Genomic DNA, 24,227 nt, shown 5'->3' on the forward strand with positions numbered 1-24,227 from the left:
GGGAAAGTGGTTATGTAGAAGCCACAACATGTACTTAAAATTCAAGCCCTCCTAGTTTTCCTCTACTTTGTTTGCAAATCTCCCAACAGGCCTCTGTATTAGTAGCTGTTCTCAGAGCAATGAAGGTTTTTGACCATAGTCATGCCACAGGAAAATTTCTAGGCAGTTGTGAAACATCACTAACAGTGGTGGATCTGATAGCTGATATGAATTCAACACTCCATACGACAAGGGGACGAAAAAACACACACACACACACACACACCACACACTTCTCACAATGTTTCCCAGCTGAATGTTTGTGAAGGCCATTCACCAAAAAAAGAAAACAAAGGTAACACAATCACAAGTCTTTTCTTTCTTGCTCCTTCTCCCGGGGTTTTTCAATTCCACTCAGTTTAAAACTATTCAACGACTCTTCAAATGCAAGCAGTGCATGAGATTAGGATGAGCTGACAACTACTAGAATACTCAGTCTTGGTCGGAGAACAAAACAGGGACGTGCAGCGTAAAAATAAACGATAAAAAAATAAAAAAATAAACCCCACATCACCAAGAATCATCAGGCATTTTCCATTCACCTCTCTGACACACAATGCTTTAGGCTTTCGAATTTGTCCTGAGTGTCAGTCAAAATAGTAAATATCTTGTATTCATCAGAAGAAAAAAAAATCAATATTATAAGATGCACCAAGAAAAACATAAATGTGGAAAAAAACCGTACAACTGAAAAGAGAGAAAGAGAGAGAATGTGTGGAAAAAAAAAAAAGAAAAAAAGCTTGCATTTTAGATTCACTTTTCATGTTAATCACATTGGCAAAAGAGTCTATGCAGAAGGAGCTCTTTCTCAAACAGCGCTGCTTTATAAAGCCTTTGCATTTCCCCTTCATGTCATTCTGATGGCAGTGTTTGGGAGAAAAATATGGGTGAAGGAAAAAAGGGAATTGAAAGTAGAGAGAGACAAGAACCTTGAAGCACTTTGAGAGAGAGAGATGCCAGAGAAAATTAGCTGTGAAAAAAACAAAACAAAACAAAAAATGATATCCTTATAAGAACACAAAGCAGTGATTCTCTCTTCTCCTCATCCGGTCTTTCTTCAGTGTGAGGACAGCATCACTGCTTTATAGAGCAGTTTCTTTGAAGTTTGCTGTGGGAAATTGGTTTCCTTTTGCCTGCTCTTTAAGTCTGTAGATGGGGTTAACTGATTGGTTCAGTAACTCTTTGGAGTAAAGTGTTTCCTGTTGTAGGCACTAGGAAGAACCAAGGCAGAGTGCGGAGCTCAGCGGCGCATCTGGCCCATCTGATAGTTCTCTCTTTGCTGACGGTGATGTACACGCTGTGGCTGAGCCTGAGAATTTTGAGCCTGGGCTCTCCTCCTCTTCAGTGTACCTACAGAAGGAGAGGTAGAGGAGAGGAAAGACAATAAGATTCGAGAAATGAACTGGTCCTGGTCCTGAGTTATAGAGTCATAGACTCCCACACACATATGGCCAAACACATGCGCCCAAAACACATACTCCACACATATATGACTGAAACAGAGTCTTACTCCGTGAATCGTAGATTTCTTTTTCAGGCCAAAAAGCGTATGTATATAGAGTGGATAAAACAGAACAATGGGACAGAAATGGAAAAGAGTATAAGGAAAAACAGACATAGGAGACACAGAAACATGAAGGAAGAGAAGATAGAGAGAAACGGACATCACTAAAGAGAACCAGGCAGTTCCCAAAAGATAGCGATGGTGAAGTGGGCGAGAAAAGGGAGAGAGTATATGATGGAGAGAGAAACAGAGAAATAGAGGGAAATAAGATGAAGGGAATAGAGGTAGGAAAGATTGAGTTGATATCTCTTGTTACACAACGTGGAGCTAGGACTCTAAGGTGCCCTTCAGTTTCCATACAAATGGATGAGAAAGTGAAGTCGTGTAGGGGAGCATGGTGCTGTGTCTGTAAGAGCTAGAGTATTACTGTCAGTGTTAGAGCAGGTACAAACAAAAGTCATTTTCAATTATTCACTTCACTTGTCTTGCCAGGTTTTATTGCACAAGGGCACAGAGCTGCGCTGTGCTGCAGGACGACTTGGCTGTGATTTATTAGAGAAAGTCATTTCGGGCTAAAGTGGATGCCTTGAATATAGTTTATGCAGAGCTGAAAAGTTTATTACTGTGTCACGTGTTTAGTGAGAGCTGGCAGTGTTTCTATATGGGAGTTAATTGAGAATAAATCTGATACAGTGACCTGTAGAGAAGGTAGAAGATGGTTATCCAGATGAAGGTTAAGGAGTTAGTTAGCTGGCTTAATAGCCTTAAGTGTGGTGTGAGGGGTCAGGTGGCCAGAATGAGGTTTTTTGCCTGCAGTGGTTGTTTGGGCAGTTTAATGGAGTATATTACCTGGCAGTGATTTGGGAGGGGCAGTTTAATGGAGTATATTACCTGGCAGTGATTTGGGAGGGGCAGTTTAATGGAGTATATTACCTGGCAGTGATTTGGGAGGGGCAGTTTAATGGAGTATGTTACCTGGCAGTGGTTTGGGAGGGGCAGTTTAATGGAGTATATTACCTGGCATTAGTTGGGAGGGGCAGTTTAATGGGCTATATATCCTGGAATTAGTTGGGAGGGGCAGTTTAATGGGCTATATATCCTGGCATTAGTTGGGAGGGGCAGTTTAATGGGCTATATATCCTGGCATTAGTTGGGAGGGGCAGTTTAATGGAGTATATATCCTGGCATTGGTTTGGGAGTTGCAGTTTAATGGAGTATATTAGCTGGCAGTGGTTTAAGAGGGGTAGTTTGGTGGGTGTATTACCTGGCAGTGGCTTTGGCGGCGGTAGTTTCGGGTTGCTGCTTGGCGTGTGAACACTGCAGATCTTAATGAATCCAGCCATCAACATGATAAGAGCAATGCCCATCAGCAGCACAGCCCACCAATAAGCCTGTAGCACATACACACATATTAGACATTCCTACACAATAAACCGTATTTCACAACGAAGAACACTTTCCTGTGTTGGATAGGTCTAACTGTATAGATAACTGTATATGAAGCTGTACTTACTACAATCCACTCAGCAATGCTCTCGTAAAACTCAGGGTTAAAGATAGCCTTCTTGAGTCTGGCCAGTGGCCCGTCAGCGTCCACCAGCCTGCATTTCATAAATACGTCGCAGTAGCCTTTAAAGTCATTACAAGGAGATCCAGGCTGCAAGGTGCGAACCTTCTTGTTGAAGAAATTTTTCCATTCATCAGAGCCTGTACTTCTGCATGTGTTGGGCTGATCTGTGGACAATGTGGAGAAGGTGCACATGTGAGAACACACAAGAGTTTAAAAATCTTTTATTTCATGTGTGCATTCCAAATTTGCATAAATTGTAGTAATGTGCCTGCTGGGTCCTGATTCTGGTCAAATAAAATTTAACGCCCTATCTGTTTTGTTTTTTTTAATTTTGATTATTAGTTGTTTATGTATTGGCAATGTTCACAGCACATACCGGCATTGTTTATTTCAGTTTAATGTTCAGGTAAGATTACTATGTAAGGTTAATAAATCAAATATATATAAATAAAATCTTATTAATTATTATGATGAGCTGTAATTCTCATTATACTATATGTGTGCTTGTATATGTGTGCACAAACAGCAGTGCTGAACAACATTAAACACCAGTGTCTGGGTTGATATGCAGCACTCACTCTTCGTCATGCAGCAAACATGGCACAACTCTGTCTCATCCTTCCCATCCTCACTGGCACATGTGCACACCTCCAGCCCAAAGCGCTCACAGATAGAGCCAGTGCAGGCCTGAGAGGGGAATGAGAGGGGAAAGAGAAGAAACAGACACAGTGGACTTGATGTAAGTGCATGAGGCAAAGAGTCACATTAAACATTAAACACATTAAACATTGACATTCAAGTTCAAACTACCAGCTAAATTTGACTTCCACCAAGACATAAAATCATGTGCCCCCTCATACACGTGCATAAGAACACAGGAAGTCAGTTCATACCCCACTGATGCAGACTTGTGTGTCTCCATTGCATGCTGTTAAGTTGTTCTTCGGTGTAGATGTGGGACACTGTGCTGTAGTGCCGCTGCAATTGCCCTGATAAGAGCAATCCGACTCGTTCCTGCACTTCTCATCACGGCCCTTGAACTCGCACTTTGCTGTACAGCACGGGCCCTGACTGGGACTGGGATAGAATTCAAAGAGAGAACAACCAGATGAAATCAATATATACAAGCAACAGATGGAGTATAAAATAAATGATCAATAAATGAACAGATTTCATCACTCAAAACACAGATATGTTATGTTAAAGGCAACTCGACTACTACTGTCAGACACTAGCCCTGGCATTCAACCATGATAAATATACATTTCAAAAGAGATCCACATCTCAAGGAATAAGACAAAGTTAGACACAAATGTAAACAGTCGCTTTATAATTATTCTAGTATCACAATCACTTCTGCAGAGAAACGTTTAACCAGGAAGTGAAGGTCATAAATGCTAATTATTATTATGAGAATTATTGATATTTAGGGGTGGTATACATTGCCACCTCACAGCTCTAGGGTCCCTGACAGAATCCGGAGCTGTATATATGGAGCTCTGCATGCTCTCTATATGTCTGCTTTGGGGTTCATCTGAGTCCTCTGGTATCCCTGTCAAAACATCTCCTCCCAAAACATGCTAGGAATGAATGAAGATATTTAAATCAGTGACTTAACCACTGTGTAAACCAAGTAAAAAGTCTGAGGCATGTTTAGGAGTCAAGAATTTAAGAGCCACTGTAATCACCCCAGAGAGTCAAGACCAGACCAATTATATCACAAATGAAAAAGCAATACATCATATATTGGGAAATCTGAGAGAACCCGATGGTATTTGGTCATTATAAGACCGTACACGGTGAGAGAGTAACTGAACATAGTGACAGCACACTGAAAAAGTACACACTTAGTCAGCACCGGCTGGGTACAGAGACCAGCAGGCACAGACAATCTGGACTGCCTAAAGAGCAACTGACTACTGTACTACAGACATTTACAGAGAATTAATTCTGTCCAAGGATAATAATCAACATTTATTTTACTCAAAACAACACCTTTGCAGCTATAACAGCTTTAACTCTTCTGCGAAGGCTTTCCACAAGGTTTAGGAGTGTGTTTATGGGAATTTTAGATCATTCCTCTAGAAGCGCATTTGTGAGGTCAGGCACTGATGTAGGACGAGAAGACCTGGCTTGCAGTCTCCACTCTAATTGGACCTTGCTTTGTGTACTGGTGTGCAGTCATGTTGGAAAAGGAAGGGGCCATCCCTAAACTGTTCCCACAAAGTTGGGAGCATGAAATTGTCCAAAATGTCTTGGTATGCTGAAGCATTAAGAGCTCCTTTCACTGGAACTAAGGGGCCGAGCCCAACCCCTGATTTCACTGATTTAAAGGGGTGTCCCAAAACTTTTGGCAATACTGTGTATATTATGTAGAAATGTGAGCTGTGAGATCTCCTTCCATGTTTCCAATTCATACACATTTTCACTGCTGAGTACATTCCTACTGTCTCTTGTCTATATTAATAATTTAACTAGGTGTAATAAGTTAATTTTACTAAGTATCATAATAAATTTGAGTTGATTTTTAATATAACACATCCTATTTGATTATAAGCAACCACAACATGGGGCGCCAACAGTAAGAAAAAAAAGAAACACCACCTCATGCAGTGAGACAGAAGCTTTTATGAGCTCATGAACATTCATGAAAGCTGCAGTGGGCAGTCCAGCCTCTGCACATACCTGCACTTGGCCCCAGGCTTCAGTGTGCACTTCTTGCCATCTGGCTCATTGGCGCTGAAGCAGCAAGTGTCTTTACACTGATCACTGTAGCCACAATCACACTGTTCTCCAGCCTCCACCAAACCGTTTCCACAGATGGGCTGCCCAGACTCTGACGAGAGGGGGAGATTTAAAGAGACCATCTCTCAGCAAAGCTGTGTAACTGACATGGTAGTGGTACAATATTCAATAAAACACTTAAAGAAGCTGTTTCAATAATAAAAACAACAACGTGAGCTTTTTATATTTTAAGGTCCAATGCAATAAGCTTAGACATGTTTGATGCTTGCATTTAAATGGGATTCAATTTAATATCCAGATCACTTCTAAAGTACAATTTCACCTTCACTACATGAATATCTTCTACTTGTTTCAGTGCTGCAACTTATTATACTTCAGCGTCTCATATTGCATCAGAACCCACATAAGCAAGTCTGAGACACTGCAGGACCCAACAGATTTGAGGTAAATGTACTAATATTTGGCATATATATCTATAGCTGCATGATGCTACCCCAGTGGCTTTATTACTGCACACACCAAACATGGCTGATTGACAAAATTTAGGATTAGGAGGACTGCGACTGTGTGGCTGACTGATTCCATTAAAAAGACACTGGCTGTGTACAGAAAGCTCTTACCGACAAAACACTGGGATCTCTTCTTATCCAACACCTGGCTGATGTTGCGGATGCTGCAGATGGAGAATTTGTTGTTGTTTAACTTGTCTCCAGACGTGGCTCTGGCATACATGATGTAGTTGCCTCGCTCCTTCATGTCAGAAACCTTCGACTCTCCAGGAGTGCACTCAGTGCCTGAGTCATGCTGCCGGACAGAATGGAGGAGAGAATTAAAGACCAGGCAGTTACCCCAGGAACAAAAGCAGAATGTAGAACATAAATTTGCCCAGTAACCTTTTGTTTCTAGTAGGTGCGATAAGTGCAATAGATGCTTGCAATTAGCTTGAGCTGTTTCATTTCGATGCTGTACAGACCATACATAGCATGAAGCTGCTTTCATAAGGTAATGATTTTTTGAAAGAACTGTTTTTACACAATTTTCACAGTCCATGCAGTGTAAAAAAGATTCAAAACAGGAACTTGTGACATTCGTATCTTCACAATAGTGAGTCGCACAATGATAGAGCATCATCATGTTCATTCATCTATTTACATGTGCAACAGGAAGCTGCAATTTCAGAGAAAACGGTAAACAGTGGTGCAGCAAGCTACAGGTGAAGAGAGATTTTCTTAATTCTATGTAAACAATACAGAAACTTGAATATTATTCCTTCCACGTGACATGCAAAAATGTAAGAAAATGTTAGATATTATATTTTATCTTATCCTGTCATAAAAAAAGTCATTAAAAGTGTGTATAGAGACACGGTGGAAAAGAAATTCAAGGAAGTAGAAGAGGTGTCTCTGGTGAGTGTACAAAGAAACTGAGTTGTTATATAAAGCTAAACTTACTAATAGCTACTACTATTTCTACTATTAACCTCTAGTGGCATGTATGACTTGGTTGCTCATAAGGACAGGGTCATTCCACAACTCTTCAGGTTCCTGAACTTATCCGGCACTTATAACCAACAAGTGCTACTCACAGGGGAGCCGAAGTTGTGTCCGACCTCATGGGCGAAGGTGATGTGGGACACTTTAGGGGGAACGTGGCTGCCGTAGTTCTGAACGGTGATGATTCCAGTGTTAAGAGACTTCTTTTTGCCATCTGAGTAGAGCTTACTCTTCTCACAAATCCCACCAGAGCTTCCTGAAACAGTGGGAACAGTGGATAGTTAATATGGTGTCCTTTTAAAACACTGATCCACCCTGATCAACAAACATACACACAGGTGACAAATTAAAGAAGAAAATGATATCAATGTCGAAACTCCTGGCCAATGTGCCTTGGCAAAGATTCCAAAGATAAGTGATGTCTAATTCCTTGCTCCAAACCTTTTGTCTGTTCAAGTGAGTTGAGATCTTGTAACTGAGAAGGACACAGCACATCATATATATTTATGATGAAAGGATTAACAAAAGTCTACCCTGCCTGCAGCAGTGGCCACTAACTGATCCACACTTCCTTGTGCATCTTCAAAGACTGCAAATTATTCCATCATGACAACCTTGTCTTTGTGAATGAGCGATTTCACACACTTCACTGTCTGTATATAGACAGCAAGTCTGAGTGTACAAAGCCTTTCTGGGTAGGAGCTCATTGATCAGAGTGCAGTGCGAAGCCCATCAGGGGCCTAGAGTTCACTAATGTGCATTTACTCACAGAACAGAGTGCTCAAACGTGTGGGTTTTTCCACTCTCTCTTCCGAGCAATGCATGCTTTGTGTGGGGAAAAAAATCATCTATAGATCGGCTGGATTTTTTATTTATTGTGTGTTTGTTTCCAATGGGTTTTCTAGTAAATTTCTCAGAAACCTGAAACTTTTCCAGAGCCTGCGCATGTACATACACACACACACACACAAGTGTGACAGAGCAAGACAGAGATTTTATCAGTATGAGTGCAGGTTAATGGAGGCTGCTCTTGCTCCATATGGCTGAGATTACTCAACACTATGACATGCACCTCACATGACCTTCATCGCAGCTTCCTCTTCCTCACCTCAAACTCAGAGAAAGATCTCATTATAGATTAACAGCCCATGCATTCTGAACAGTGACCCACAGCCAAGGTACAGCATGGGGGACGGGACAGGAAGATTTAGTGCATGTGTTAGGTCTGAGGTTCTGGTTCTGGTATCTAATCCCAAACCACAAAAGAGCAGGTCTTCAGGGAACACTATGTTCTAGATGGTGACTGCGATCATCTATGTCTCCTATGATGACACATGGCCATCTTACTTATGGGACAAATTGAAATAATTGACAAACTATTTTGTAAAGAAGAAAAATATTGTGTCACATGGAATTGAGCCACTAATAAAGTTTTTAATAAGCTGCTGTTAAACAGAGAGGACAGCAATAGTGCAGCAATACATTACTTATAATTGAGCTAGCTAGCTAACTTGGACGGCATCAGCGATCCTAGTCAGGTAAAGGGAGCCATCCTCGTTACCATGGGAACGAAATCAGTTTCGTTTCAGGACCATCCTGAGATTTGAGCTGGCACTATTACAACCATGCCAACTGATAAAAAAAAAATAATAATATTGGGACATTTTAATTTCCAAAATGTCATCGCATTTCAAAAATGAAATGTCGCAATATTATTTTTTATTAACTGTCTCAAAGCCCGAAATCCTTCACAGCTGTAATTTATGTTATGCCATGTGTTAAAAACAACAAACAAAAAAAACCCACACAGCTGCTATTGTGACTCTTGTAGAAACGAGAGCTAGTTCTTAACATGCTTTTGCTAGTTTCGTGAATCAGCAAAGCATTGTGTGAGTGTAAAAAACAAATAGATTTGTGTGTGTGTATGTATGTGTGTGTGTGTGTGTGTGTGTGTACCTGAAGGAGCTCCAACCCAGGCTAATCCCAGAACCCCGTCGTCAAAATCTCTATCAGTGAAGACGTAAGCCAGGCAGAATTCGTCATGGTTCTGTTCGGAATTCAGCTCCAGAAACTTCTCTACACCGATGTTGGCGAAACGGAACGGGTTTGATCTCTCCGTCTCGTCGGCTGTGGTGTTAATCTAGTGACAGAGAAAGGAATCGCAAAGGGGCAACAATAAAGGTTACAACTTATATATAGACATATATTAAGTGTATGGATAAACAGTTTCTTTAAATTGGAAAGATTTTTCCCAGATATGACAGACAGACAGACAGACAGACAGAGAGGAAGTGCATCATTAGCAGCATTGAGATGTCAGTGGTTCAGTTTATCTCTGTACAAGCCACTGCAGTACTCATAATGAAATGCATCCAACCTCCACTTTCTACAGAAGCTAATAATAAAGCCCTAAGAAACTACTGGACAAGAAACAATATTCTTCTCTTAATAAGATGAAAACCCAGTTGGGATTCTTTGGGGCTTATGGAACCTATTTTGTAGTCTTTTTTGTTCTACATTTTATTCCACAGCAGCTTCTAAATAATCAGGTGATTTCGAGCATATAACACCGGTTTTGTTGAAGTGGTTTCAGCTTGTTCAATACACTCAATCATCATTAGTTCTTTGGCACCAGAGCAGTTAGAGCAGAGATAAGTAACTAACTGACACAGACCTCTTTGTGACAGTATAACAAGAAGATATTGATGAGAGGTTCATGCGTGCATTAGCAATGACAAGCAAGCACTAAAAGGCGCCAAAACAAATTACCATTGCAGAAAGCAATTACAATGATCGAAATTAAAGAGCTGTCTGAATTAGAGCTGTGCATACGGGACTGGGATTGTGTGGGACCTGCAGGACCTGACACAAAAGTCAAAAGAGCAGACGCTTTTCAGTGTCAGGCAGGCGGTCAGATACAAAGCTCACGGGACAGAGAAAGGCCACGGAGATTAGCAGAGGAGCGTGAACAATGTGATCATCTTCACACATCGATATGGTGTTATCTCTGAATCATTTATAAGCAGGACATATAAATTAGAAAAAAACTGGAGTTAACAGACTCTCTCTCTCACACACACACACACACACACACACACACCAGCAACAATAAATGATGCAAGCACTGAGCACAATGCTGATCAAGCTGAAAGAGACAAGACAAGATAAACACACACACATACCCTGATCCTCTTGACCATAAAGCTGATGTTGCGGATACCCTGGAAGTCTGTGGACTGATAGATTGAGTCGATGGCCTTCACGTGACTGGAGATCTGTTGGGACAAACACAACAGTCTGTATAATGTACTGTATTAAACAGCTTCACAGAACACAGCCACCTATGGCTAACAGGCAACAAGTGATTAGTATTATGTGAATATTGTACATTCTAAGGATTATGGAAGATCCATCCCTGTAACTGGGCTTGCTGGTGGGGTGAGTTTTTTTTTTCTGGTTTGTATAATTACCCCTCATTGTAGACCAGGATCTAGTTCCTCTTAACTAGGCACAATTGAAACAAAGGTCCAGGAGGTACAGACAATTCAATGTGTTTCAGGCTGGATAAGCATTTTTTATTTGTTTTGTTAAGCTTGTGGTTGAAGGTTAGAGGTTATAGGTGTTGTGTGAGGTGCAGGATGAGGTCCAGCTCCATCCACTGGATTTGTGGTTTTGTGTCAAGGACCAGCCCTGTCTGTTGAGCTGATAAGATCTGTTTTTGCACTTATTTTAGGAGTGTTTTAGGTCTTCCCAAAAATGTCTTTGCTGCAGTTTGTGTGAACGAGGTGTTTAATAAATTCTTTTTTTTTTTTTTTTTTTTTTAAACATTTACATTTATGGCATTTGGCAGATGTCATTTATCTTGTTTATTTTGTTTTATACAACTGAGCAGTTAAAGACCTTGTTTAAGAGCTTGTTAATCCTAGGATTTGAACTCTGACCTTCCAATCAACCAAACCAAAAAGGAATCTACCTATTACCTCAACCTATTGATGAGGTTAATTCCTCAAGGACTGTTAGCAAATATCATACAGCACCAAACAAAGGTAGTAAATACAAGACATGTCAAACAGGCTTGAAAGTTTCAACTGAGAATAAAGTACATCTCTAAAAAGACACAGTTTGCTTTGCAAATTTTGACCTGTTGCCATGTTAGTGCAGTTTAGCACCACCAGAAAACATCTGTCTCACCCACACAGAGGGTCTCATCGGAATCTGTGGAGTATATCTGTCATAACCATCTGTAGAGGCTCTTCCGGGTACAGAAGCATTTAAAGAATCTTACTCTCCCAGCAATTTGCTGATTACGCATAAATTTTATGAATTCATATTTATCGCGTCATGAATAAAACTCTCCCATGATGTCAGGGTGACTCTGTTTATGTTTCTGCACTTTTTAGGCATTTTAATTTGAAGTGAGGAAGAATGCAACTGGGAAAAAAATGGTACAGAGCAAATATTTCAATTATCCTAAATGCAGCTGAGGATATTTTTGAATATTGTGAAAATGCATCATTTAGTATAATTGAACAACACATCATTTGAAGCTGAATGGTGTAATGAGGGCCACCATAATAGAATAACCTTTTTTCCCTTTTTGGTATGATTCAGTTTCCCTAGAGCTATTGTATATTGCTACTTTTATTTAAAAAAATGTGTTCATAATTGTGTGCATGCTTAGTATCTCTGTTTATTAAGTATATTAAGACTCAGGCCTGTATTTATGGAAAACATATCTTTCAGGGAGAGAGATTTCCTTTCTTCTTTAACTATGATGCAACACCGCGAAGGTCCAAAGATTTTGGTCTATTGGGATCCATTTAAATGAACGCAGACTAACCATTTCCACATGCACTCTGAAACACACCCCTGCACGGTGTAAGTGTAGAAGCCTACTGAAGCCCCTCACTGGTGTGTTAGTGTGATAGTGAGACTGCTGCACAGTGTAAGTGTAGAAGCCTACTGAAGCCCCTCACTGGTGTGTTAGTGTGATAGTGAGACTGCTGCACAGTGTAAGTGTAAACGTGGCTCTGTTGAAGCCCCTCACTGGTGTGTTAGTGTGATAGTGAGACTGCTGCATGGTGTAAGTGTAGAAGCCTGCTGAAGCCCCTCACTGGTGTGTTAGTGTGATAGTGAGACTGCTGCACAGTGTAAGTGTAGACGTGGCTCTGCTGAAGCCCCTCACTGGTGTGTTAGTGTGATAGTGAGACTGCTGCACAGTGTAAGTGTAGACGTGGCTCTGCTGAAGCCCCTCACTGGTGTGTTAGTGTGATAGTGAGACTGCTGCACAGTGTAAGTGTAGACGTGGCTCTGCTGAAGCCCCTCACTGGTGTGTTAGTGTGATAGTGAGACTGCTACACAGTGCAGTACCTGAGCGATGACAGCCTCTCTAGTGCGATAGTACTGGAAGAAGAGGTGGTCTGTTTGGATGAATAACTGGCAGGTGTTTTTCTCAGCTTGAGCGGCTCTGCGCTTCCTCAGGATCACCGGCTTGTCTGCCCTATCCTCCTCGTCCACTGCATTTCTGTTCTTTTCCTGCAGGAGGTGAAGAGCAAAAACTCTTACGCAGAGAATAACCAACACAACCCTAATCTAGCCAAAAATGCATTATTGTTATCCCTAGCAGCCTTCACATATCACTGTTGGCACTGAAAAAAAAAAAAAAACAAGCCAGCAAAATACAAAAGCTAGAATCAGTCCTGAACACAAAGTTATTCAGTTATTCATGACTCATGCAGCAGACAAGGATGTAGAGCGCGAGAGTCTCTCACACTCACAAATCAAACCGTCAGATTAGTAATACAAAATCAGCCTTGAATTCTCAGAGAGCTCAACAGTGCAGCGTCCTCTGGATTGTTTTGGCTGTTATTTGTTGTTTCATGGAAGTAGGTAGCCCAGCGGTGCAGCATCCTCCTACATCTCAACAACGTACTGGTAGGTGGACTGAGCGCTCTAAATCGCCTCTAGGTGTGTACGAGTGTGTGAACGTCTGCATACATGGTGCCATGCAATGTTATATTATTTTGCTATGCCAGTATAGTAAAGTAACAGAAAAGTCAAGCAAGAGAAAAGAAAAAAGATAAAGAAACAAACAAACAAAAAAAAATAAAAAGAATGACACAAAAGTAAGGGAATAAAGGAAACAAAGAAAAAACACAAAATCCCTGAAAAGTCAAATGAAAGTAAATGTCAAAGAACAAAGACAAAGACTTTTTGCAAATACCACATAGGACTATTATTTAAGCCTAAACAGTGTTGATATCTTCAACAAGATACTTATTATGCACTAAGCAGAGGCTTTTTTTTTTTTTTGCCGACTCAGTCTTTTTGTGCTGAATATTCGAGCCAAAGCTTTGATATACTAAAGGAGACAGAAAAATATGGGAGAGGTTGGATTCACTCTGAAATAAAAAATGCATAGATGTGCTACTACACCCAGTCCTGATTACTCCCTAAATAACAACGTCAGGAGAACTTGGCCAGAACAAGCCATCACTTAAAAGCTCACAAGTAAAGACAGACGAATCAGTCTGGTGCTGTTAAAAGCTGGGAATGTCTCAGAGGAACTTAATCATTTCTCTGCTCTGTTGTGACTTTTCCTCTCTAACCATATGTCAAGGTGCAGCGAGAGGCAACATATCAGTTCTGACAGAAACACTTTATTAACCTTTTTAATTTCAGGAATAAAAACGCTGCGTTATTTATTATTATTATTTTTAGTTTAGAAGATCTCTCCGCGTTGTGGAGTTGTGGACTGACCTCATCGGGAGTCTCCACAGCAGATGCCTGGTACTTCTTCATCCTCTCGAAGACTGAGTGATCCGCACAGCCTCCCTCTCGGCCGTACTTGTGAGGGTAATCTGGGGACGAAGGAAGATAAAGATAGATTAAACACACAGCGCAGGGGCTTTCGATCTGTTCTGCATACAGCTGGATTCTTGTCCATTTGAAATGTTCTTGCACTAGTACGTTGCATGTAAGCAAATTAATAAAATTATAGCATTAACCGCCAATGTTATGGGAACGAGAAGTCCCATCAGAGCCAATGGAGTGCATATAAAGTTTTTTTTTTTTATTAATAAATTATTAGGCATTTTGGTTTTAGCTAAAGTGGTTCCAGGTTGAAAATAAAACAGGATCTTATTTAATACCCTAATTAAAGTAATTGGTGTTTTCCTGTGTGGCTGCTGTGGCCCACTGAGAATAAGACCCGCTTTAAGCCAGGTTTAAATAGAAAACGAACAGAGGCCATGTTAGGCAATAATGCTGCAATAAAACACATAGCGTTAGTGCTGATTCAGCAGGTATCAGAAATAAAAGTGTGCATGAGATCCACTTCAAGGCTACACAATAACACTGGGGTATTCAAGTCACATTCTTCTAGCACTTTGTAGTACTTTGAACAAGTTTCAATAAACAGACCAGAGAGTGGATATGAAATAAAAAAAACATCTCGGAAACCTGAGCCGTCTTCAGGTAAATAATTGATCTAAATGCACATTTTTGTCCAGAAGTCAATCGAATACTGAAGCAGCAGCGGTGGGGTTTAAAACTCTAAACTAGGGCTGTTTTTTAAATCTATTGTTCGCCGAGTATTTTTCGAAATACTTTGCAGGCTCCACATCCAGACCTGGTTCTGCCACACACAACCCCTGGACTAACAGAAAGACTAAGAGAGAAATGCATTGTTGAGTGTGAAAGTCAGGAGAAGACGTATTGTCATTGTAGCCTGTTTTGCTGCAGTCTGCCTGAGACAGATACAGAGTTGTCCAAGAACTAATGAGTGGCTGGGGAATTACAACCTTCATCATCTTTCTCTCTCAGTCTCTCCTAGCGCTTCTATCCTCTCGTCTATCCTACTTCTCTCTCCATCCTTTGCACGGGTCAGAATTTAAAGCATGGATGCGCTCCATTGGCCTCTGCCCTGAGGCTGCCTCAGTACACAAACTTTTCTATCTTTACCCAAAAAATAAAACAATGCTGACACATGCCAGGTCAGGAGACGAGAACAAGGAGCTATTCTGGGGACATGCAACACACTTGCTTGAGGCAGAGTGTGAAGGTGATGAGTGCTAGAAAACAAAGCAGCAGAAGGTGAAGGTATGCTGTGTGTCTCTAATTACTGAGGCCAAGGCAAGAAGAGGGACGAGGAAGCGGGTGTGTTAGCGATGAAAGAGAACGACCTTAACATGCCCCTTGAAAACAAAGAGCATTGTTCAGACTCTTAAGATGTAACAAAAGAGCACTTACACACAAAAAGCATTTGGAGTGCAATAGCACTTTCACTACAAACTTTTCCAGCATTGGATGAAACATCTCACCAACACACCCAAACTCCCATAAACCAGCTGAGTGTGTGTCAGTTTGCCATCTCATTTCTACCTGGAAAAATATATGGACTTCATCCAGACCTTACTCCAAAATACCCACATTCGTTTTAAAATATTTTTAAAACTAGGCATACTGCTGCTGCAATTTATCTTTCTCAGTATAAGCTCTCAAGATATGTTTTAATGGCTGCATTCATAGCCAAGCAGAGCCAAACTTTAATCTTTACTGAAAATACAGAGAACCCTGAACACAAACCTTATGAAATAGAGTTTAAATAACTCAAAAACTAATTTATTTTATCCAGTTTATGTGACTGAATCTCAAATGTTTTATACTATAGCTGTAGGGCAACCGGGAAGTTGTACATTTCCATAATGTTATATGCAATGTAAAGCACAAGCAAAGTAAATAAGCAAAGCAATTTAGTTTATTTTCAAGATGGCAGATTTATGGGAAATATTTTACTCGAATACAAACAAGGTAATCCATATTGTGGGCAAATAAATAAAAATATGTTGCCCTGAATTTTCTACTACAGTTTTGATCTTGCTTGAATGTTGTAAAGAAATAATTCCAGCCAAAAAACCTTAAGTGCATACACTGATCAGGCATAACATTATGAGCACTGACAGGTGAAGTGAATAACACTGATGATCTCCTCATCATGGCACCTGTTAGTGGGTGGGATATATTAGGCAGCAAGTGAACATTTTGTCCTCAAAGTTGATGTGTTAGAAGCAGGAAAAATGGGCAAGTGTAAGGATTTGAGAGAGTTTGACAAGGACCAAATTGTGATGGCTAGACGACTGGATCAGAGCATCTCCAAAACTGCAGCTCTTGTGGGGTGTTCCTGGTCTGCAGTGGTCAGTATCTATCAAAAGTGGTTCAAAGAAGGAACAGTGGTGAACCGGCGACAGGGTCATGGGCGGCCAAGGCTCATTGATGCACATGGGAAGCGAAGGCTGGGCCGTGTGATCCGAGCTACTGTTGCACAAACTGCTAAAGAAGTTAATGCTGGTTCTGATAAAAAGGTGTCAGAATACACAGTGCATGACGGGTCAGTGCCGTTTTGGCAGCAAAAGCGGGACCAACACTATATTAGGCAGGTGGTCATAATGTTATGCCTGATTGGTGTATGATCGAAGAGTTTTAACACTCTCATATTTTTCCAACTCAGCTTGTATGGTACCTGGGCAAGAAAGGTAACCAAATTCAGCAGCGGTACTGAGGTCATGGTGGTGCAGGATATAGCTTTGTATAGCTATAGCATAGCCATATAGCTATGAAGCCCTTTAACGGTTACATACATCCACACACCGCTTTCACAACCTAATCCATCTATTCAAAAGTATTAAGTCCTCGCTTCTCTTCATTAGCTGCAAGTTCATTTAAGAGATCAGATTAAAGTATCAGTTTTCAAAGCTTTTAATTACTGTCACCTTCTATCACCCACTGATTGTATAAAATGCTTGAGGTCTTCCACAAAGAAAAAAATAAGTTGGCTGTTTCAAGGTCAAGTTTAAAATTTAAGGGTGAATAACTTGAGTTGCTGTGGTTTGGATTAAACTCATTACACTTACATGACAAATCAGTTCATAGAATAAATACAACACGTTCATATAAAGTGCTTGTGATAAAAAAATAAAAAAAAATCTGAGATCTGAAGGTCCCTGAATCCTGCTTTGAGAACCACACACACACACACACACACACACACACACAATTAATTACAGGTTTGTCTTGCTCTCGGCAGCAGTGAGGTGAGATTTGGATTGCTGCTTTAACCTCTGGGCCAGCGATCACACGACAGGGTCAGACTAGAAATTCACTGACTGCCTGACGGAGATTAGATACCAATTACCAGCTCACACCCACACACACACACACACACACACACACAATAGCAAGCATGCATGCAAAAGCAAGCATGAACACACACAAAACACACATTAAGCATGCAGAACGAGAAATCTGTCAATACACTGTACTTGCGGGAAGTTTATTTTTTGCAACAAACTTCACAGCATTCTTAACCTTCTTACTCATCATAATATTCATACACTCAATCTATCTGTATCTCTGTAATTTAAGACCAGATCTTCTGTGTGATACACAGAATCTAAAAGCCCTACAAAATATCTCTTAATTATTTATTCTGTAGAAAGAATTTTCCAAAACACAGAGTTTAACCAGGAACAGTAAATTGCTTTGAAAACATCCTCAACCGAGTTGCCTAAATCTAAGAATAGGAATTGTAAGATATTTCTTCTGTATATAAATAAATAAGGATAAATATATATAAAAAGTAAGGGTTTTTAAGGTCCAGTGGATATTGTTATTATTATGGATTAGAGATCATGAAGATTGGGCTACAGCAATAAAGAGTCAGTTGTTGATTTCTTGACCTAATAGACCGATTAGGCATAACATTATGATGTTAGGCATATCCACCTGTCTAATATTGTGTTGGTCCCCCTTTTGCTGTCAAAACAACACTGACCTGTCATGCACTGTGTATTTTGACACCTTTCTATCAGAACCAGCATTAACTTCTTCAGCAACAGTAGCTCGTCTGTTGGATCGGATCACACGGGCCAGCCTTCACTCCCCACGTGCATCAATGACCCTTGGTCACCCATGACCCTGTCGCCGGTTCACCACTGTTCCTTGCAGTTTTGGAGATGCTCTGATCCAGTGGTCTAGCCATCACAATTTGGCCCTGGTCAAACTCGCTCAAATCTTTACACTTGCCCATTTTTCCTGCTTCCAACACATCAATTTTGAGGACAAAATGTTCACTTGCTGCCTAATATATCCCACCCACTAACAGGTGCCATGATGAGGAGATAATCAGTGTTATTCACTTCACCTCTGAGTGTTCATAATGTTATGCCTGATCAGTGTATAATGCCATTCAGGTAAGTGTTATTAAAATATACAGACATGATTTGGTGAAGATAATTCTGTTTGAATGTGCTTAAACCTTGTGCCTTTCTGAACATACACTGTTGATTACACTGAACAGGTGAAAGACCGATTTGACCAAACACTAACCTTGTGTAGAAAAGACTAATGAAAATAAAATATTTCTCATTTTCTTCTTAAGATCCTCATATCTTTTAAGCCACTGCTCCCACTAAACCAGCAACAGAGTTATAAAGATTCCTATCATCATCACCACTGCTGTGATGGAGAAAAGAAGGAGAAAAAAAATGGCTTCTAAAATGTAAGGCATTACTGTCAGTGAGAGAAGTCGCTGCCTTGTTACCTTACATGCTAAAAATACTGTCTTGTTAGTGAGGACATCCTCGCCGTCCTGCCTCTCACACTCACACACAGCTCTCTCTCAGCTGCTGATCAAAGCAAAGCAGACTGCAGAGTGCTGACCCGAAATGCTTGACGATTTACTGCCTTTCTAAGAATTCCTTTGGTGCTATTTCTGTCTCTTTCTTTGATGAAAGAAGTGTACAGGAGAGATACTGCCCGGAAAGGACCACTGCCATCAAAATAAACACACACACAGACACACACACACAAGACTGAAACCAGGTTACGATGTTCAGTTCATAAGCTAGAATGCTTTTCTAGGTAATATTTGCTTACTGTATTAACAGGAAATGAATCTGTGATGTGCGCAATAGATTGAACTACAAGACTCGCTCCAAAATAAGGCTATAGAGTCATCTCCTTCCCTTTACGGAAATTTTAATTAAAACCTTCCGACCTTCTGGCGAACGTGAAATGAGATTTCAAGCGCATAGCATTAGATGAAGCTGGTTAGCTCTTTAAGTTCAGTCTAATTTACTTAATCGACCTAATTTACCTAAACTATCTCATCAGCTCTTCATTAACCTCCCAAGTTAGCAAGTTAAATAAAACTCGGAAGCATTCACACATCATCCAGAGATCACGAGATTAAAACCCAACAATTCCACAGCTGTGGACTGGGAGCTCAGTGAGCGAGCGTGGCTGTGCTGTCTGTGTGTGGAAGGGATGATAAGCTCTTTCTCTTGAAGCACCAGCCTATAGCTGTGTCTGTAAGGTCATTAGGTATGTGGAAGAGGGCAGAGAGCGATTTCTACTGATTGTGTCAAAGATGTTGGCTTGGATTCGTGCATCTTGGAGGCAGCGTGTCATAGCCTCGAGTCTTCCAGGCTGGTAGCTTGATGTTTGACAGGAAGAGCTGGCTGGATCATGGGAACTGGTGGATGAACATATTTGGGAGAAATGTGAGTGTGTTATGAGGGATCCGTTCATTTCTTGGGGGATCTAAAAGATTGAAAGATGTCAGTGTGAGTTAGACACCATGTGTAAGCAGCAAAGTGAAGCATTGGAGAGATTTTTATTCATGACAAGGCTTTTTAACCCCACTGTCAGCTGCACCATCCTACTGTAGACACCCAGAGCTAGAGGATTGTTCTGACTAACTCGGAGCTTCTGCATGAGTGTTTCTTAGAGGAATGAAAAAGCCTTATCAAGAAGCCTTAAAGCAAATAACTTAGTTTTATATATTTGTTTTATTATGCTAAAAGGCAGCAGGAATCAGGGTGAAATTTCCCACTTGGAAAGGCAGTTCACTACCACTGATCTAAACTTAATAATAACAATTAAACCAAATAAACTGATAGTCTGGAAAATTTGAATCAATCAATAACAAATGAAAGTATATTCAACCAATTTATGAGTTAAACAGAAGTATCAGTGTATGATTAATGAAGAGAATATAAGAATACAGGACAGGATATAGGACATTTTTTGCCATCTCTAATGCTTATACATCACCAACAGGGCTGGGTTTTTTGCAAAGTGTAGATCAATATTAAAAGCCTGGAAAGAGATTCCCAAAAAACATGCAACGTTTAATCTAAAGGTCCAGGTAAATTGTGCAACACTTTTGGAAAGCCATAGCGTGACCCAATCTGTTATATATTGTTCTGGTATATTTGAGAGCGGGTACAGAAATGCTGTGGTGTTTCTCCACAAGGGGGCAGTAAAGAAAACAGCACGAGGCTGTGTGATGGATCTGGTCATGGCATGGTATTAATCTTGGAGTGTTTGGAATATGTTTGATTTGCCAAACCAGATTAATAAAAAAAAGGGTGTTTCAGGCTCCTCTAGAAAAAGTTTGAGAAATGTAGAGATTGGTGGCTTTTTAATATCGTGTAGCCTCAAAGGATCGTCACTAGTGTGAGTCTGAGTATGTTTACATGTACACAATAAACACAATAATACACATTTTGGCTATAATTGGAGCAACAGGTTTACATATACGAGTTATCAGATTTACACGTGTCAGCTATTAATAGTATTTTTTTTTTTAGACACACCCAAACATGCGAGTCACTTTGTAACTCGTCCACAGACCCCAGAGGAAAGGCCTAACCTCACTTATTTTTCTGCCTGTTTTTACAGCTGCATGTTCACACACTGAATAATCTGATTATCAACTATTTCCTGCAAACATTAACCACTTAAGGTACCGGAGTCTGATGATCGGGACCAATGTGAACGGCGGAGGGAATGAACATCAGGACTCGTTCTAGGAAAACTGGGGAGGGGGGAGTCGGCACATGTGAGTCAGATTAACACACACTGAGCTGTTTTCATGTGAAGAGAGCTTGACAAAACCTTTAAGAAGACTTGTCCTTGCAGGCTCTGTCATCCTTTTCTAGCAATATAACTAAATAAATAATAAAGATTTTTTTCAGGATTGTGGACAAATCACACGGCTTTATTTCTTGCGAACAATGCATTTCCCGAAGGCTCTTGCTCACCTCTTCTATTTATGATCTCTAGTATTAAATGAATAAATTATTCATAATAATAACCTGATGGCAGGTGTGTGTGTGTGTGTGTGTAAATAAAAGATGAAGGGAAATGCCAGTTCACATTTTCCTAATTTTCCTTATTTTCAGTTATATTTTACACTTTAATTTCACTTTTAGGCCAAAGCAGAGCATCTACTCAGTAATAAAGACATATGTCTTACTATTTATCTGCCTCTGTATGTTTACTAGGGGGAAAAAAGCAGAGAGCAGCTCATAGATACTTAAGCAAAAATGCACAAGTCACTCTGATAAGGGTTGCATGTAATATCTATGTGGATAGGTGGAGTGTGCGAAGAAACACAAACAGTCTCTAATATTAAACAGGATATTAACCCTGATATGGTTACAGCACTGATAGGAAAGGGAGGACTACTCCGAATTAACAGACACACCCAAAAGAAGAAAATACACACACACACACTGTCAACTGGAATCTTTAGTCAGAGGATGTTATCAACAAGCCAGAACATGAAACAATCCCACACACACATGCACACGTGCACACACACACACACACACACCTCTCTGTCTGACAACTGATAAGCAACACCCTGTTTTTGTCCTTGCACTACATACCATCAGCCACCTTTACACTTTATACCTAAAGATTACAATGGCCTTTATTTTTTTTACTTGGCCGACTGCATGGGATGATCTGAATTCTGAAATTCCCAACAAGAAAAGAGCTCCACGAATTCCTGGATGACATTCAAGTGAAAAAAATGAAGAGTGGAATGTTGGACACTTCATGCACTCACAGCTTTGCTTACTTAGCAGGGAGGAACGGGGGGGGCGGGGCTACCAGGCGCTGACACTGGATAAGGAAAAAAAAAAGGCTCAAGATGGCTGACGGCACTCTGGTGGACAAGACATCTTGCAAATGTCTTTTAAATTAGCCCACATGGTTGTGGTTTATTTTTCGACATAAAAAAAAGCAGTGTATTCTGCTGAAGCTAGTGGCGTCATATTACACGCGTTTGACGTCAAAGCGGCTTCTACTTCTGGTTAGTAAAAAAAAAAAGAAAAAAAAGACAAAAATCGGAGATGATACTACCCTACTAAAATTCATCCACTAGACGGTAGAGTGTGTAGTCACAGTGTAAGAGCATGGCATATCAGGACACTGCTCGAGATTGTAATCAAAAGAATTCGGTTTTTGGTTTCAATGAGAGAGAGAGAGAGAGAGAGAGACAGAGACAGAGACAGAGAGAGAGAGTGTACAAGAAAGAATGTAGGAGAGTGTGTGTGTGTGTGAGATAGAGAGAGAGAGAGAGAAACTGTGTGTGTGTGTGTGTGTGTGCGCGCGAGTAAGAGAGCGGGAGAGTGTGTGTGTGTGTGTGAGTAAGAGAGTGGGTGTTTGTGTGTGTATGAGTAAGATAGCGTGTGTGTGTGAGTAAGACAGAGTGTGTGTGTGTGTGTGTGTGTGTGTGAGAGAGAGAGAAACAGTGTGTGTGTGTGTGTGTAAGAGAGCAGGAGTATGTGGGGGTGTGTGTGTGAGAGAGAGAGATAGAGAGAGAGAGAAACAGTGTGTGTGTGTGAGATAGTGAGAGACTGTGTGTGTGTGTGTGTGTGTGTGTGAGAGAGAGAGAGAAAGTGTGTGTGTGTACCATTTTGTTTAATTACCATTTCTGGAGATATTGAGGATTTGTATAGTGTCTTTTGTATTAAAGCAGTTCTCTCACATAATCTCATGCTATTAATCCACACTGGACTGGTGGCTCTGCTCAGAAACATAACCATATGCATACACAATACCACACACAATACCACACACAATACCACACACACACAATACCACACACACACAATACCACACACACACAATACCATACACAATATCACACAAAAGTGCTTCTGGGCCTAACACTAGCTCTGTGCTCATACTAAAGCTGCAGTGTGTAATGCGTTTAGTTTCTAGGCCTAAGAGCTTTATAAAGCACAGGTATAATAATCATACAGTATTTCCTGGTGCTGCAACACATTACTACTGCGTGACCATCTCAATTACATCATCCGCTAAACTGGAGACGCTGCCGGACCATGATGCAAGAAAAGTACAGTTCACACACACATTTAATTTCAGTAAGCGCTTTATTCCGGTGGAGGTGGATCCCCGGTGGAGTGGATCCCAGGAAAAGGGGATGTGAGGAAGGAAATACACCCTGAATGGAATAATGTGGCACTGCGCAGCTCATAGCACATATCCAAAACATTAGCCAAAGACCTAGATTTTGTTGAGAGTGCAGGCATCACATCAGGATCAGGAGAGAATGAGGAGAATGTCAGCCTGAAGAATTGATGACATTCTGTATTAACGCACTTAACTAGCTTGTTGTACCTTGTGGATAAATAACGCTAGCTGCATTTTATAGTGCTTTGCTTTCAGAACAAAAATAGCACATGCATCATTAACTAACCCGTATCTGTCATTATTGTGAACAGAAACAAGGCTTGAAATTTCCATATAAACAGGTACATACATGACACACAATAACAAATAACCCCACACTGAGAACAAACTAGCTCTTCATAACTAGGATAAGAAAAAAACACTTCTATATCAAGATGGAGAAAACCTGACAAAAAAAAAAAAATCTAGTTACGTTCACACTGTAAGCCGACATATATCACTATTTCTATTACTAGATACCATTTCAGTCTTTTGTTAGGTTGCTTTAATCTGCTTTAATGTAATTTTTAACCAATTCCTGTTTAGA

The 24,227-nt window shown here is 40.5% G+C and overlaps 1 protein-coding gene across 1 annotated transcript in view; it reads right to left on the reverse strand.

Moving 5' to 3' along the window:
• Positions 1–796: 796 nt before the first annotated feature.
• Positions 797–24,227, reverse strand: part of adam10a (ADAM metallopeptidase domain 10a) — a 94,136-nt gene continuing 70,705 nt past the window's right edge. Inside the window, exons 5-16 of the mRNA XM_058381499.1 lie at positions 14,111–14,211; positions 12,722–12,886; positions 10,534–10,626; positions 9,308–9,491; positions 7,444–7,607; positions 6,479–6,662; positions 5,799–5,949; positions 4,007–4,190; positions 3,692–3,800; positions 3,057–3,277; positions 2,808–2,934; positions 797–1,389 (exon numbers count right to left, since the gene is read on the reverse strand). Coding sequence (XP_058237482.1) covers positions 1,280–1,389; positions 2,808–2,934; positions 3,057–3,277; positions 3,692–3,800; positions 4,007–4,190; positions 5,799–5,949; positions 6,479–6,662; positions 7,444–7,607; positions 9,308–9,491; positions 10,534–10,626; positions 12,722–12,886; positions 14,111–14,211 — 1,793 coding nt within the window. The 3' untranslated portion in view covers positions 797–1,279. The remainder of the gene's footprint in view (positions 1,390–2,807; positions 2,935–3,056; positions 3,278–3,691; positions 3,801–4,006; positions 4,191–5,798; positions 5,950–6,478; positions 6,663–7,443; positions 7,608–9,307; positions 9,492–10,533; positions 10,627–12,721; positions 12,887–14,110; positions 14,212–24,227) is intronic.

Source organism: Hemibagrus wyckioides, linkage group LG27 (assembly GCF_019097595.1).
Source record: "Hemibagrus wyckioides isolate EC202008001 linkage group LG27, SWU_Hwy_1.0, whole genome shotgun sequence".
NCBI lineage: Eukaryota > Metazoa > Chordata > Actinopteri > Siluriformes > Bagridae > Hemibagrus > Hemibagrus wyckioides.